Source organism: Penicillium crustosum, assembly GCF_028827405.1.
Source record: "Penicillium crustosum strain IBT 35664 chromosome Unknown utg000002l_segment0_segment0, whole genome shotgun sequence".
NCBI classification, from domain to species: domain Eukaryota; kingdom Fungi; phylum Ascomycota; class Eurotiomycetes; order Eurotiales; family Aspergillaceae; genus Penicillium; species Penicillium crustosum.
This window is the reverse complement of record NW_026623123.1, coordinates 6,391,658-6,406,678: the sequence shown is the minus strand read 5'-3', so window position 1 is coordinate 6,406,678 and position 15,021 is coordinate 6,391,658. Positions and strand designations below refer to the sequence as shown.

Here is a 15,021-nt window from a genome sequence, read left to right as displayed (position 1 = left end):
TATTTCTCGCAGGATTAAGCCACTGCATGGCATTGTTCCCAGGGCAGAAGTAATTGCCGCCATAAATCTAACCCTCTTCCTCAACAACTTTGACACCTACTTCGGCGTGTTTGCCCCCTTGAAGGATGTCACGAACTGTCACTGTAGTCTCCGTGTGTCTGACTCCCTCAAAGATGATATCAATCTCCTCCAGCGTCTTATTCTCAGTTGCTGGGAAATAAAAGTACATGACAGGGACCTCCACCAATAGATTCCAGAAGGATGTGATGAGGTAAAATCCCCAAGCCGACCAATTCATAGCATATGGGATTGCGAATGTATTGAGGAATGCTGTGGCGTAACAGACAGCACTGAAGAACGAAATGCCATTTGCACGCATCGAGTATGACAACACCTCGACCGGGTACAGCGTTGCAAGTGGTGTCCACACAAGAGAATAAACACCGAAAAAGAGGAATATCATGGCGACTTCAGCAGCTGAGGAAGAAACCGTTGGGTTATTTCCAAATTCTTTCGTGATAATAGCAACGATTATGAGAAGTAAGGACATGACAACAGTAGAGCCCACTAGAGCAAAATTAGTTACTGACGCTTTCGGTGCCATTCTAAGAGGAATAATATGTGACTCACAAAAGCCTCTGCGACGTCCAATTGTATCGGCTGCCCAGGCACCGACAGCAGAAGTGAAAAGGTTGAAAACGCTCATTCCAATGTTTATACCGAGCTGAGTTTTCGTATCCTGAATACCTGCAGCATCGAGGACGCTGCTAAGGTAGTAAGTAATGATGTTGTTACCACTCACTTGACAGAAAACTGAAGAAATCAGGTCAATAAAAGGAATCTCAACTTGCGGGCTAATAACGTACAACCAGTAGCCGCAACGACACCAATTCTCCATCGATTGGGGCGAGTTTGAACTAGAGCCTTTAGGTTCGTCTTTTGCATACATTTCTCATGCTCCAATGTTTGGCATATCTCGGTGTACTCGATGTCGACAAGCGTAGAATATGGATCTCCATTACCATGATATTTCACGAGAATGGCCTTCGCTTCATCATGGCGGTCTTTGTAAATGAGCCATCGCGGGCTTTCAGGGATGAAGGGTAAAGGGATAAGACAGCATATCGAGGGAATAAATTGTAGCTTATTGCTTATTAGAATAGAGCTTCAAGGCACGGCTTTTTATAAAACCCATGAATGGAGCATACTTACCAGGGATGGAAGACGCCATGACCACGTGCTTTCGATGTATTGACTCCCATATGTGATACCTGCAGCCATAAGACTACCAACATACCATGAGCATCCATATAAACCAGTTAGCATGACGCGGTACTTGGGCGGTGCGATCTCTGAAATATATCTGTAAAAGTTTAGCAAGTGTAATCAACAAAAATGAAACCAGGTTGCAGCGTACGTTGGTGCAGCAGTGGCGCCCGTGGTGACAGAGACTCCAACGAGCAGTCTACCGCAGCAGAACATGGCCTCGTGGACTGCAGCTCCCTGGATGGCAGCCCCTGTCATTGCCAGAATGGCTGTAATAGCGATGCCCCATCTTCGTCCCCAATTATCAATGATTGGGCCAGCAATGGGCATGGCTATCACCGATCCCACGAAGACAATTGCAACATTAAGAGCAAGCGTTGTTGTAGTGAGCCTAAAATATTCGGTATATGAAGGTAATATTTGCAGGCCATTCTACCAAGCCATTAGCACAATATTAACAGGCACAGTTTGTCACTACCTAGGGAATTTGTTATTACCATCATGGACGAGTCATAGCCCTGTGTTGCAGAATTTGCCGTTGCGACGAAGCAGATCATAAAGAGAAGATACAAAGAATTCCCATCCTCCTTGGTTGTTCGTGGGGACGGACTGCCACTTGATGGCTCCATTTTAGGCAAGTCTTCGGGTCTCAAGGAAAGAAGATGGCACAGATTGAGTTATAGATAAACGCAGAAGAATCAAATAACCGTCCTCCCTAATATTCTGTCGGTAGAAAGGTGTAGATACTTAAAGGAATTTGAAGCCGAATTGGACAGTTGATCCCCTCGTATCCAAATCTTACAAACAGCCGATGGAAAGGCTAAATTATGAAGCTTTAGTTGTCTTATCGTGAGCGCAATGGGAATACCCCGCCTAGTAATATACAGAAAACCATTAGAGGTTGCTCCTCTATCTATGTGAGGTGGTAGGTTTACCCTAAGCCCATCCTGGCATACGGCTAACACTAGAGTAAACTAGTCCCTAGACGCCACGGATATCCGATGGGATGGTCCCGAATGGATAAGCTTTGGATTCAAGACAAAGAGTCGTCGAGCGTTCAACAGGAGGGATAGTAATACCTTATACAGTAATAAATATCAATCCGTAAAGGGCCATTTATACGATATAAGCTAGATCTCGACTGTGAGATAAGATGGGCTAAGCTTATTTCTTCCTATTCCGGCATTTTACCCCAGGAGGCTTTCCCGAGGTTATTAGAATATGGGCGTTAGATCGTAATTTAAAATGTCTTAGGCTTCTTTTTTAATGATTCAGATAAGCGAATACAGCACGGTGATTTGATCGGAGCTTCGCTATCCTTCCCCAACATCGCGCAAACAATATAGCTTTACGTACAGATTAATTTGCATCGGTATCATTTGATTGGTTCCTCAAACAGCCAAATAGGGCTTGTCCGATCCGCTAATGTACCTGGAGACATACCTTTGCTGTCACTAGCTAAATGAACGGGGTCATAAACGACCACCGATGCTACAAAAAAATCCCGGTTTCGCCCTCTACTCACATCTGTTCTTGCCTCAATTTCAGCATTCAAAATGGCGACCAGAGATATTGATACTCTGGTGCAAGCCTTGACACTCGAAGAAAAGGTCCTATTGTTGTCAGGCGTCGATATGTGGCATGTCCCATCTATTTCAAGACTGGGAATAGGCTCCATCAAGGTAATGAATGATATTTGATCTGCGTTCATTGCAAGAACTTCCATCAAGCACACCGGATTGAGCAGATTGCTGAGATAAGTTACAGACAACTGATGGACCATCGGGCGCACGTGGCAAGTTCGCCGTCGATGGCCCCAAAGCTGCATTTATACCCGGACCGGTTTGTCAAGGGGCGACATGGTCACGAGCTCAAATCCACAAGCTAGGTCGCTTGCTTTGTCGTGAAGCCAAGACGAAATCTGCCCACGTTCTCCTTGCTCCAACGATATGTTGCGCCAGGAACCCTTTGGGTGGGCGTAACTTTGAGTGCTTTGGCGAAGACCCCTTGCTGAGCGGAAAACTTGCCGAGCAATATGTGAATGGAGTGCAAGAGACCGGCGAGGTTGTAGCGACTGCGAAACATTTGTAAGTAAATCCTCAAGGGCGTCGCCTGGCAGGATGAACATTCCTTTCGTGAAGAAAAGCTTGCCAACGATAAAACACAGCGTGGCGAATGAACAAGAACATCTTAGATTCAGCATCGATGCTAAGATCTCTGAGACGGCACTTCGAGAAATCTATCTTCGACCATTTGAGATGATTGTGAGGATGGCCTCGCCGCCCAAGTGTATCATGACGTCTTACAATAAAGTGAATGGCCAACACATGGACAGCAATGTACCCATAATCAAGGATATCCTTCGGGATGAATGGGGCTACAAAGGCTTGGTCATGAGCGATTGGGGCGGGACAAACTCAACAGTTGAAAGTCTGCTCGCTGGTCTTGATCTAGAAATGCCAGGCCCGCCTGAAAGGCGCGGGGAAAAAATTACTGCAGGCGATCAAGTCTGCTCCGAGCGATGATCTTTTGGCTGCAGTCAATGCTTCGGTTGTACGAATCTTGGCTTTGGCCGATAGTTTTGATTTGCTGGGCCTGAGCTCGGAAGAAGTAGATCAGACACGAGATAGTCAAGAAGTGTCCTCTACGGCCCCTGAGGACATACAACTAATGCGAGAGGTTGCTGCCAGCGGGATCGTCCTGCTCAAGAATACAAAGCAAACACTGCCGCTGCAAGCCAATAACATTCACGGAAAACAGATTGCTTTTATTGGGCCCAATGCATTGAATGGAACTCCCGGCGGAGGTGGCTCGGCAAGCATGAATCCTCAGTATCTGAGTCAACCGATGGAGTCTTTCAAGACTGTTGCCTCTAAGCATGAGATTGATGTCACGGTCAAGTATGCTCTCGGTGCCTACTCGCAAAAATGGCTTCCTTTGTTTTCCAGCGACCAGTGGGGAATAAATACCTCGATGGAGTCAGATAACAAGCCTCTTGTTCGCGTTGAGTATTTTGCCACAAACGATTTCACGGGGCCTATCGTGGAGACCCAATACCGCAATAGCTCCAATATCGATGTTTCCGATAGCTGCCCTGTCGATTTCCAGGTTGATCCTGTCCCGCCATACTCCTACCGCGTGACATCCAATTTGATCCCCACAGCTACCGGAGAACATTCGTTTAGCTTGAGCAGTGTTGGAGGGTCAAGGCTATTGATAGATGGAGAGCTTGTTATCGACAATTCACGCTGGACGGAGCTTGGAGAGACTTTCTATGCCTTTGGCAGCGCTGAAGTGTCGGCCAGTAAGCTTCTAGTTGCCGGCAAAGCTTATACAGTGCAGGTAGAGGCTAGGGTCAATACCTCCGAATTGTCTGCCAACGCATCGAGCGCTGATGCAAATCACGTCTTTGCTGCTCATCCTTCTGTCCGCATCGGGTACCTCCAGCAGATCCCAAGCACCGAGAAACTGATTTCTGAGGCCGTCGCACTAGCCAACGAAAGTGCAGTGACCATAGTTGTGCTGGGACTTAACGAAGAATGGGAAAGCGAAGGGTATGATCGAAAGAGTATGGCTTTGCCAGGGAGCCAAGACAAATTGGTAGAAGCTCTCATATCCAGCGCGGTACGTCCTGAAAGCCTCATATTTGTCAATCAGTCAGGGTCGCCCGTGGAGCTTCCATGGATTGATAAAGCATCAACTTTCCTTCAGGCATGGTATGGAGGTCAAGAAGCTGGAAATGCTTTGGCAGATGTTTTGCTTGGAAACACGAACCCCTCCGGAAGACTCCCAGTCACCTGGCCACGGCGTTATACAGACCTTCCCTTCTATTGGAATAAGGAAACATGGCCAGGTATTGACGAAGTTGTCAAATATGAAGAAGATACCCAAGTCGGCTACAGGTGGTATAATCATCACCCGAATGTGCTGCCTCTTTGGTCGTTTGGCTATGGCCTGAGTTACACTGTGTTCTCTAGCAGACTCACCAATGTTGATGATATGGGAATTTACTGGTCAGTCGGGGTGCAGGTTAAGAACACAGGTACGGTTAATGGCCAAGAAGTTGTACAAATTTACAACTGGCCCGCAGGCCAAAAAGAGAAGACTCTTCTCGTCGGCTTTGAGAAAACGCCATTGCTCAGGCCGAGTGAAGAAATCACCATCAATGTTCAAGTTCGAAAGCGGGATGCTGCTCACTGGATTGGAGGTGAATGGCTGCTGGACGAGGGCGAGTATGCATTCGGTCTTGGGAACGGGGTCAAGGATGCGATGAAGACGAGTTTAGAGATCAAGGTCAAAGGCTGCAGTTGGTCGAGCCAGGAATATGAATAAACAACCACGCAATGCCAATCAATCAAAATCAAATCAAGTGGTTGCAGTCTAGGTAGTTGCGTACTGACTCTATGGGCCCTTCATCCCAATTGAAGCAAATACTCGAAGCCAGACATCTGATATGGGATCTGATGATGTTTAGAAAGAGAATGGCTGGTGAAGGAAATTTCTAAAAAAATAATTAATTTATGATAGCCGCAAAAAGTCAGCCCAGAGCCACTCAGTGAGAAACGACGATAGATCGCAAATGCTGAGAGACATCTCACTATTTACACAGATCCTCCAGCAATTCCAACATGCGTTGCTGCAAATTCACAAGCTCGGATTTGGCAATTGGCGATGCGCTGGTTCCAGTGGACTCGGTCTGGTTCCGAGGCTGTGAGCCTTCTATTTTTGATGGGTTATCTTCAATCAACTCCTTCCGAAGCGTAAAGAATGGAATACCCAGACCGCGCAATTCGGCAATGATAGCATCTCCCATCTGCACGGCTGCCTTGTGCACCTTTGCATCGTAGGTTGCAATCTCTGCAGCGAACTCCTTTTCGGTCTGATGACAATCAGTCGAGGCGAATAATTAAAGGAGGCATTGAGAACTTACCGAGCCATCGTCCTCTTTTACGGGGGCACCAATCGACCTCCTTTTCGTTTTGCGTCAGTGATTGGTCAATAGTAAAGCACTGTAGAGCAGTAGCATAGGACTAAACTCACAGGACTGCATCTAGCTCCCTCTGTTTCTCAGGACGACCCTGCTGCTGCTTCAATAGTGCCTCACGGGCTTGGAACCATTGTTGCTCATGACGATGTTGACTTCGGATCACACCGCGAATGCGAGCTTGGGTTTCTTCGTTTTGACCCACAGTGCGCATCACATGTTTTAGCGCCGCAGGCCAAGTTGTAATAGTTGACGAGTCAGATGCAGAAGTAGAAGTGGATGGTCTGGTTATCCTTGGCTGCGGTCGTGGATCTTCCGAAGGCTTGGATTTGGACGATATGATTTTTGGCGGATGAATAGGTGTGGGTGCATGCTGGTTAGAGCTGCCTTGGCTCTGAGAAGCTAGACTAGACAAGGTGCTGAGGACTGAGTTCAGGTCCGAGGCATTGTAAAAGCCGTCTCCCATATTGCAGTAATAGTAGGGCCTCTCGATGGAGAACCTTGGAAGATGTGTATGTTGGTCCAAAAGTTGCTTATCGATATATCAGCCCCGGTAGACTAATTGATAAATAAAGATTAAAAGTGGCGAGTGGAGATGGATGTAGATGTCAAGTGTTCCAAAGACGGTCGACAAAGGATATATATCGGAATAAAGATAGAGAAGGGGTGTGTTTAGAGAGACCAGTCAATTTTGGAAAAAAGAATAAGTGGTATAATTTATGGATAACATATGAATATGAATTAAAAAAAATCCCCCAAGAATGAGCTTAGAGAACCGAAAGAACCGAAAGAAGGTTGAAGTCATGCCAGTTGAAGCTGTTTGGATGTCTTGGCACATCTCCCGTACTGAAAATTTACCTTCCCACCTGCAAATCCCCCGGTTTATCAACTGCCTCCAGCTCCATCACCCCACCACGGCCCTCCAATTGCCTCGACCCAATTTCCAGTAATATTAATTTGATTCTTAATCCCTATATTGAGGTCTACCCCCGAAACCGGGAATTCCCAACATGTCCCGATCCGCCGCAGACGCAACGCGGTTCACGGCCACCGGGCCCTACGCCAACTCCAAGACCGGCGGCGCGTACCAGGCCCCAGACTTTGGAAAGAAGAACACCAGCACGAAGTCATCACCACCGCAGCTTGGCCCTAATGGCCAACCGGAGACACCCAAGGAGAAGGTGGAACGATTGCGAGCACAGGCACGGGCTGCTCGGAAGTCACAGGCAGCTGGAAGCGGAGCGGATCGATGGATTGAGTCTGGACGGAAGTTTGCCAATAAAGCGCACAAGGGAATGGTTTATTCACTGATTGCCGCGTCCGGTATGTTTCCTGCCCCGTGGAATAAAATGAGCAAAACACCAGCAAAACAACATACGATGCTTCCGAGTCCGAGTCAGCGATGACAACCAACGGACACCCCCCACCCCATCCCTACCGGATTTATACTAATCCTTTTGGATCATATTAGGTATCTGCGGTGTTCTTACGGTCTACTCAATGGTCTCGCTCACGCTCTATAACCGCCGCCAGCGCACGCTTTGGGTCGAGAAGGAACTTGCGACTCTCAAGGCCGCCGAGGTTGCCTACGCCAACGGCACCGCGACTATCGAACAGCAGGAGCTCTTGAAGAAGGAGAAGATCGGTGAAATTATGAAGCAGAAGCGCGAGGAGGAAAAGGCACAGAAGCCCTGGGCCAAGGCGAAGCGATTCCTCTTTGAGAAGCTGAACATGGAAGATAGCGGTGCCAAGACTGCACCAACATCTGCATCAGGCTTGGCTATTGAGGGTGCCGACAATGCTCAAGGCAATGTTATGGAGGCCGTGCAGGCTAAGCAAGCTCTGGATGCTGCTGCAGTGAAGACTGGCGCTCCTTTGCCCGGTCAGTTGGATGTGCTGGCTGAGAACGTGGAACAAGCTGCGAAGACCAAGACATCGAGCTGGACTGGCTGGTTGACAGGGCGGTAGATGGGTATCACCTTTGGTCCTCTAAGCAAACAAAAAGAGCGAAGGATGGAATGGACGGGTCGAGTGGCATAACGTCCTCGAATGCAATGTTGATCTGATTTCATCACCTATCAGCGGACATAATCTGGACCCATCGCTCTCCCTCCACCGATCTTCACTTCTCACCATCTGCAATACCTTTTTTCTCTTGCATAGCAAGTCGCGATCTTTTCTCGTGGCCTGTTTCCATTCTCCCAGGGGGTTTCCGGCGTTTCTTCTTTTATCTTTCTGGAATGTGTTCCTAGTCAATATAGCCCGTCCTGATACTCCGAAGGGAGTGGACGGGCGGGCTTCCATGTATATCGTGTACAGTACATAGATCTGCTTCATTCTATCCGCTCTCATTTCTACCTCGTATCCATCTTCAGATCCCTACAATGTAACCTACGTTCCATACTACATGTAGGTACTACCACCCCCACTAGTTACCCACTAATAGATCACCTCTTAACAGTGGTTTTCACCGAAACAGACCTTTCTAACCTAAGTTTCCGCACTAATCCCCAAAGAGGGAGGGACCCATCCCCAACACCGGAGAAGCGCTTTGCCGCGGGCTTAGGAACCACACATGGTCCATGCATGTAGTGGAGTAGAAAAAATAAAGGATTCTTATAAGGAGAGGGTAGACCCTGAGAAAAAAAAATAATATAGAAAAGCAGTTTCAGCCATTGATCACGTTTTGAAAACTTTTGTCCACTTATACTAATGAAATCTTCAGTCCCAGCGAAACGCAAAACCCTCATAAATGTTTTTTTTTGACACCGACTACACACATTCACACATTCACACATGAATCCCAAGGGTGTTTCCCAAGGAACAAGCTGGAAAAAAAAGGTACAATGGAAAACCGCTGAAAACCCGAGAAAAAGAAACAAACAGGCACCGAAACGAGGTATCTATGCCAGACCCGTTCTCCCTCCCCTCCACGGAAGAAGGGCTATGAAAATCAGAGACAAGAAGGGCATCATCTGGAGAAGAAGAAAAATGTCTACTGCTGCGCTTTACGGGCAGCACGACGAGCACGAACACCATCAGCAAGATCCTCGAGCACCTCGACGGTCATCTCCCAGTTAATGCAAGCATCAGTGATGCTGACACCGCGGAGAAGAGCCTCGGGTCCCTCGGGGGAACCTTCTGGTTACCCTCGTAGATGTTGGACTCGATCATGACACCGATGATAGCAGTCTCACCCTCACGAAGCTGGTCGGAGACCTCCTTGGCGACGATGGGCTGGTTAAGGTGGTTCTTGTTGGAGTTACCGTGCGAGCAGTCGACCATGAGGACCTCGGGCTGCTTCTTGGAGCGGAGAGCCTCACGGGCAGTCTTGATGCTAGCGCGGTCATAGTTGGTACCTCTGTTGCCACCGCGCAAGATGACGAAACCGTGCTCGTTACCGGAGGTCTTGGTGATTGCAGCCAGACCCTGCTTGGTGACACCGAGGAAGCGGTGGGGGTGCGAGGCGGCGCCAATGGCGTCGATAGCGACAGTCAGGTTACCGTCGGTGCCGTTCTTGTAACCGATGGGGAAGGACAGACCCGAGGCGAGCTCGCGGTGAAGCTGGGACTCGGTGGTGCGGGCGCCGATTGCGCCCAGAGAGATCAGGTCTGCCAGGTACTGAGGGGAGATGGTGTCGAGCATCTCGGAGGCGATGGGGAGTCCGGTGCTGGTCAGGTCGGTGTACAGCTTACGGGAGACGCGCAGACCCTTGTTGATGTTGAAGGTCTCGTCGATATCGGGGTCATTGATCAGTCCCTTCCAGCCAACTGTTGTGCGGGGCTTCTCCAGGTAGGCACGCATGATCACGCAGATATCCTTCTCCAATTTTACGGAAAGCTCCTTGAGTCGGCGGGCGTACTCAAGTGCGGTATCGGGGTCGTGGATAGAGCATGGTCCGACAACAACGAGCAGGCGATCATCGCGCTGCTCAATAATCTCGACTGCTTGATTCCGACCGGCACGGACTGTCTCAATGGCACGAGCGGGCTATACAGACAATTGCTGTCAGTTGATGCGCTTGGAAATTTTGCCATGTCCCCGCAAAGAGCGGGGGTGAAGAGAAAAAAAAATATATTGACTCACGGCGGGGATCTCATTCTGCAAGAAGTAGGGCGACAGCAATGGGTCGTATCCGAGGACTAATAACAAAAGACCATCAGTATCGAATGCGTGCACATGTGGCTTTGGGCCACAATTCCACAATTCCACATACCACGAGTGTCCTCATTGACTTCAGTAGTGTTGATGAGAGGCATGACGTTCAAGAAACACTAGTGGTGATTAGTATAAATTATATAGAAGATATAGAAAATTTTTAAAGAAGATTCCTCTAAGGCCGAAATCCTTTAAATCAGAAGAAATGACTCACAAAGTTGGACCGTGTCAAGGGGAAATCTGGCAAGACAAAAATTAAAGAGGCAAAAGTGGGCCGAGTGATTTCGTGGGACAAGGGATGGGTTTTTGTACTGGCAAGTACATCCTACATATTGTGCTATTTATGGGACTTCTGGAGTTTTGATTTTTTATTATTTTCAAACTGTATTACATGTATTATTGATTTTTTAAATTTTAAAAATTAATTCTATTATTTACTGCATTTTCAGCCTGTACTCTGTAGGGGAATATATGTAGATCTAGTTGGCTTGGCTGTCGAGTGCATGTTATGAGAGATCCAATCACGGGGCCGAGGATGACCACAGTGTACGGAGTATGTACAGAGTAGTGTATAACACCTGTCCTACTGCTTTTTCACCGACAGGATAATTCTCCCTCCGACCTGCATATCATGTCATATATTTTCGTTGTCATACTACTCCGTAGCCATTCATTCTCTTATGCACTACTTGATTGGTCAAATGTGTGTTATTTGATGTATCATGTAGAGGTGACCTAATCGGGTAATGATCCATAGAACAGGCCAATGAATAGAATGATATCTAAAACAAGAGTGAGGCCAAATTCGAGTAATTCTCCTTGAAATTAGAGGCATCTCCAATTAAAAACACAACCTAATTAAGCTAATTGCTGTTGTTCCTCTCGAAATGGTCTGAATTGGAAGCCTCCCCCCCCAACAGGACTATATAATCTACATATCTATGTACTTTATGCTTCCCTTCTGATACGTTCTTTCCCAAACAAACTCTTTCCCTTGCATTCCATTACCTGAAACTCTGACAGCGATGTCATTTTCAAAGCGAGGGCCTGGAGCACTAAGAGGCAGGTAGGTCACATCTCTCTCTCTCTCTCTCTCTCTCTCTCTCTCTCTCTCTCTCTCTCATCCACCCATCCCAGCCACTAATTGAAGGTAGAGAGCTTGCCGTCCTGCACCCTTGGGCTTAAAACTATCTTCTGGCCTATCTGGCCAATTGGGACAATTTGTCCCTATTTGTGGCCTAGAATGGCCAGCCTTTCCCAACTCCTAGAAAACACTTCAGCCAGGTGCTGAACATCAATGAACCCAAGACCACCCTCCCTGGATTGGCCAATGGCGATCTCTCTCCCCGCCTAGCCCAAAAGGTTGGCCAGCCCTCGCTAATCCTGCACACTTAATCAACAAATCCCTCAACATCAATGGTCCTTCCGAGGCCACTTCTACCCAGGGCCCATTCCATTTCCCTGGCAGCTAAGCAAGTACCTAGCCTACGGTTGAGTTTGACCCTCGTCTTTCTAATCTCAAGGACAAGGACAAGGACGGTACATCAATCACTGTGAATGTGAACTGGCCACTCCCATACACTCGCTCTATCGGTCCAGTCAACGAGAATGGCTTCGCAGTGGTTACCCAGACCTGGTACCAATACAGTTCTATGATGGACTCGGACTCGCAGTCTTCGGAATCTTCTCGTTCGTTTTGTTTCAACCTCCGATCTTTCCCCGTCCCTCGAATCCACATCCGAGTCTAGTACCTCGGCCGGCCTGATGGAAACCCTCGCACCACTCCCTTCCAACGTGTGACATTTCCTCGTAATCCCAGGTCAGCTTAGGCCGCTACTCCTAGGGGATTACATAAGAGTGTTTAACCGAGGGCTAGACCAAAAGATCATAAAGACAAACAGAACATCTGTTTGTCTCCTGTTTGTCTCTGCAGCGGTATATATATTAGGCCCTAACATTCATTATTCCCCACGTGATTTCCGAGGCCGATCTCGGGAGTTCTATCCTTATCGGGTTATCGTTATCGAGTCGCGTTTGACCCGATAAGCCTGGAGCCCTTGAAGGCTTAGGGTTTATCGACAGGACTGGTCCAAGACCAGGTTTGTCGACGAGAAGTCCGCTTGATTCTGGGATTTCGCCGAGGTTGCCCTCAATGTTATCGCCGGACTCCTGATCATATAGCCACTTTATCTTTTCTTTTCTATTTCTTTTCTATTTCTTTTCTTTTCTTTTTGGATTCATTCGACCATCATCTCTATGAACAAAATGACTTCGACTTGACGCCTGTGAATGACATGAATGGCGCTCAAGGCCGGGTGCTCAGTTTTAGTCTCTGTTTCCGAGCTTAGCTTCTTTAAATAATGAATCTTGGAATTCATTCTCTATTACATACGCACCTCGACCTCTTCTCTAGACCACTTGGTAGGACCCCAGTAGGCTGTAGCTCTACCAACTTCTAATTTACGAGGTATTCCCCAAACATCACCAGCGCCTCTCCTTTTATGCACCAGCTACCTCAACATAGCATTGAGCTGTCACACCCACGTAAAGATTTCACACTCGTAATTCGCCTATAGTACCTTGCTTTGACGTCCACTTCTATTTAAGGTCTTTTCTTGGTATCCTTTGTTACAGCGCTGATTCGCTTAATGGCATGGGCATTGTTCTCTAACCTAGATGTGGGACAAGCTGCAGCTCTTTGTTCTACTTCGATGGGATGTCTAATTCCTAAAAGAAGATCTTGGTTCTTATTTTGATTTGTGTGGGACTCTTAATTCTGTAGTCTTCATAAGGGAGTACTTTGGAACTTGACTGAAATATACCCCGGGGCCACTGGGCACATGAAATGTTGACATGTAGCAGGTACGCTTTTATGTTTGCTTCTAGACTATACCTGCTTTGACTGTGATTGCCCTTCTCTTTCTTTCCATCTCCCATTTATCTTTGTTTTCAACTGCCCCTCTTGATTTTACTCTTTCCTTTCTTCCTCGCTTCAACTCTCTTGACTGTCCACACTTCATCTCCGAGAAATCACTTTCAGCCCCGATGCCCTCCATGCCTGGAAGCTTTGCCCCTGTCCGCATCGGTACGAAGAAAAAGAGGCTCAAGGAATCTGGGGTGTTGGAATTGGCTCGCGTGACCCGAGAGTCACAGATATCCCAGAAAGAGAAAGCCCACCATGCATCTCAGGTAAGCACACTGGTCCTGACCTCGTAATCACCTTGGAAGAACTTCCCTCGCGTTTTCTCGATGGACAAAGACCGTGCTTTCAAATACTGATGGTTATAGCTAGAGAATTGATGGCTGCGTGCACAGCTCCACTGCACATGGCACAAGCACCAAAGGCAGCCGCCACCGCGTAGGTGGCTCTCCCGAGAAGACCGCAGAGATCGCCCCTGCAGACCGCCGCTTCCGTGCCGAGGACGAATACCCTACCCGCTTCAGCTTGAAGGAAATGGAAATCGACATCGGCTCGTGGATGTGTCTTGCATGTCCCACTTCGACCCGCAAATGCCTGGACTGCAAACAATACGAAGGCCACGAAGACTCTCTGGTCATCGCCATTCATGGAGAATGTCTCACTGAAAAGAATAGAAAACGTTCGGCAATCGGAGTGTTCTACGGCCGCGGCAACGCTGGCAACATCTCCGGGCCCATTCCAGGCAAGGACGACCACAGCCACACGACCCAGATCGCCGAGTTGACCGCCTGCCTGCGGGCATTGCGCAATGCAACTTCCATCATCGAGAAACGCCGCAACATGATGCGCAAGGGCAAGGTCCTCATGCCGCTGAATACATTTGTTATCAAAACAGACTCCGAATACCTGGTCCGCAGCTTGACGGAGTGGTTGCCCAAGTGGAAGAAGAATGGATGGAAGACTTGCAAGGGAGCCCCGGTGGCCAATACTGATATGTTCAAGCTGGCAGAAGCTGGTATCACCATGGTTGAGATGGTCGTTCAGGTTAAGTTCTGGCTTGTGCCCAAGGAGAACAACCTGGAGGCTACTTGCCTGGCAAAGATGGCTTTCATGGAGAAATGAGCAAGGGGAATCACCTACGTGCCCCCCATCAGAGTTACCAATTATCAATCAGTTCATCACAGAATTTCTAAATGAATCCAAAGATATCAAATTCGGGAACGTCGACATTATCCTCGGCTTTGCTTCCGGTTCCAAAGTGCCGAACCGAAATGGCTGACATAAGCATCCGATGGGGTCCCGATGTACAGCTCAGAGTTGCATGGCTGTCATTAGGATTATTCAGTATTGTAGAATATCCAGAGGAAAGTTTGTAGAAACTATTAGCAGATTAAAAGGCTAGACTATACAACTAGAAGTTGGAACATCCAACAACTTCTCCCCACATTTCGCGGGAAACCGCTTAGCCGATCTTCAGTGCCGCGGCCACTCAGGAACGGTAGTCGACCAAACTACTTCCGACCCCGGAATTTTGTCCGGCATTTGCTTATAAGTAATTCTGGTGTCCCGGGGCGTGTTGGAAGGAATTGTTATCGGTCTCTCTCTTTTCTCTTTGTTGCATACATTAGCCATTGTACAGATGTAAGTAACTATCCCAGAGCATGAGATTCAAGTCGAAACTAATAGCGCTGCG

The 15,021-nt window shown here is 47.9% G+C and overlaps 6 protein-coding genes across 6 annotated transcripts; 3 read left to right on the top strand and 3 right to left on the bottom strand.

Moving 5' to 3' along the window:
* Positions 1-67: 67 nt before the first annotated feature.
* On the bottom strand, positions 68-1,895 carry N7487_005944 (sugar porter family MFS transporter; the record flags this gene model as incomplete). Its single annotated transcript, XM_056873691.1, has 6 exons — positions 68-567; positions 631-813; positions 867-1,143; positions 1,213-1,363; positions 1,418-1,698; positions 1,764-1,895. The coding sequence occupies 6 exons, from the start codon at positions 1,893-1,895 to the stop codon at positions 68-70; spliced, it is 1,524 nt and encodes a 507-aa protein (XP_056731411.1).
* Positions 1,896-2,822: 927 nt separating this feature from the next.
* On the top strand, positions 2,823-5,825 carry N7487_005943 (uncharacterized protein; the record flags this gene model as incomplete). Its single annotated transcript, XM_056873690.1, has 5 exons — positions 2,823-2,948; positions 3,034-3,353; positions 3,434-3,656; positions 3,721-5,545; positions 5,794-5,825. 5 exons carry the CDS (start codon positions 2,823-2,825, stop codon positions 5,823-5,825), a joined length of 2,526 nt encoding a protein of 841 aa, XP_056731410.1.
* Positions 5,826-5,863: 38 nt separating this feature from the next.
* N7487_005942 (DUF2458 domain-containing protein) lies at positions 5,864-6,716 on the bottom strand (the record flags this gene model as incomplete). The annotated part of the gene is made up of 3 exons (XM_056873689.1): positions 5,864-6,145; positions 6,197-6,236; positions 6,307-6,716. 3 exons carry the CDS (start codon positions 6,714-6,716, stop codon positions 5,864-5,866), a joined length of 732 nt encoding a protein of 243 aa, XP_056731409.1.
* Positions 6,717-7,260: 544 nt separating this feature from the next.
* On the top strand, positions 7,261-8,218 carry N7487_005941 (cytochrome c oxidase assembly protein COX14; the record flags this gene model as incomplete). The annotated part of the gene is made up of 2 exons (XM_056873688.1): positions 7,261-7,573; positions 7,722-8,218. The coding sequence occupies 2 exons, from the start codon at positions 7,261-7,263 to the stop codon at positions 8,216-8,218; spliced, it is 810 nt and encodes a 269-aa protein (XP_056731408.1).
* Positions 8,219-9,316: 1,098 nt separating this feature from the next.
* On the bottom strand, positions 9,317-10,509 carry N7487_005940 (3-deoxy-7-phosphoheptulonate synthase; the record flags this gene model as incomplete). The annotated part of the gene is made up of 3 exons (XM_056873687.1): positions 9,317-10,240; positions 10,337-10,392; positions 10,467-10,509. 3 exons carry the CDS (start codon positions 10,507-10,509, stop codon positions 9,317-9,319), a joined length of 1,023 nt encoding a protein of 340 aa, XP_056731407.1.
* Positions 10,510-13,453: 2,944 nt separating this feature from the next.
* Positions 13,454-14,450, top strand: N7487_005939 (uncharacterized protein; the record flags this gene model as incomplete). The annotated part of the gene is made up of 2 exons (XM_056873686.1): positions 13,454-13,597; positions 13,701-14,450. The coding sequence occupies 2 exons, from the start codon at positions 13,454-13,456 to the stop codon at positions 14,448-14,450; spliced, it is 894 nt and encodes a 297-aa protein (XP_056731406.1).
* Positions 14,451-15,021: the final 571 nt, after the last annotated feature.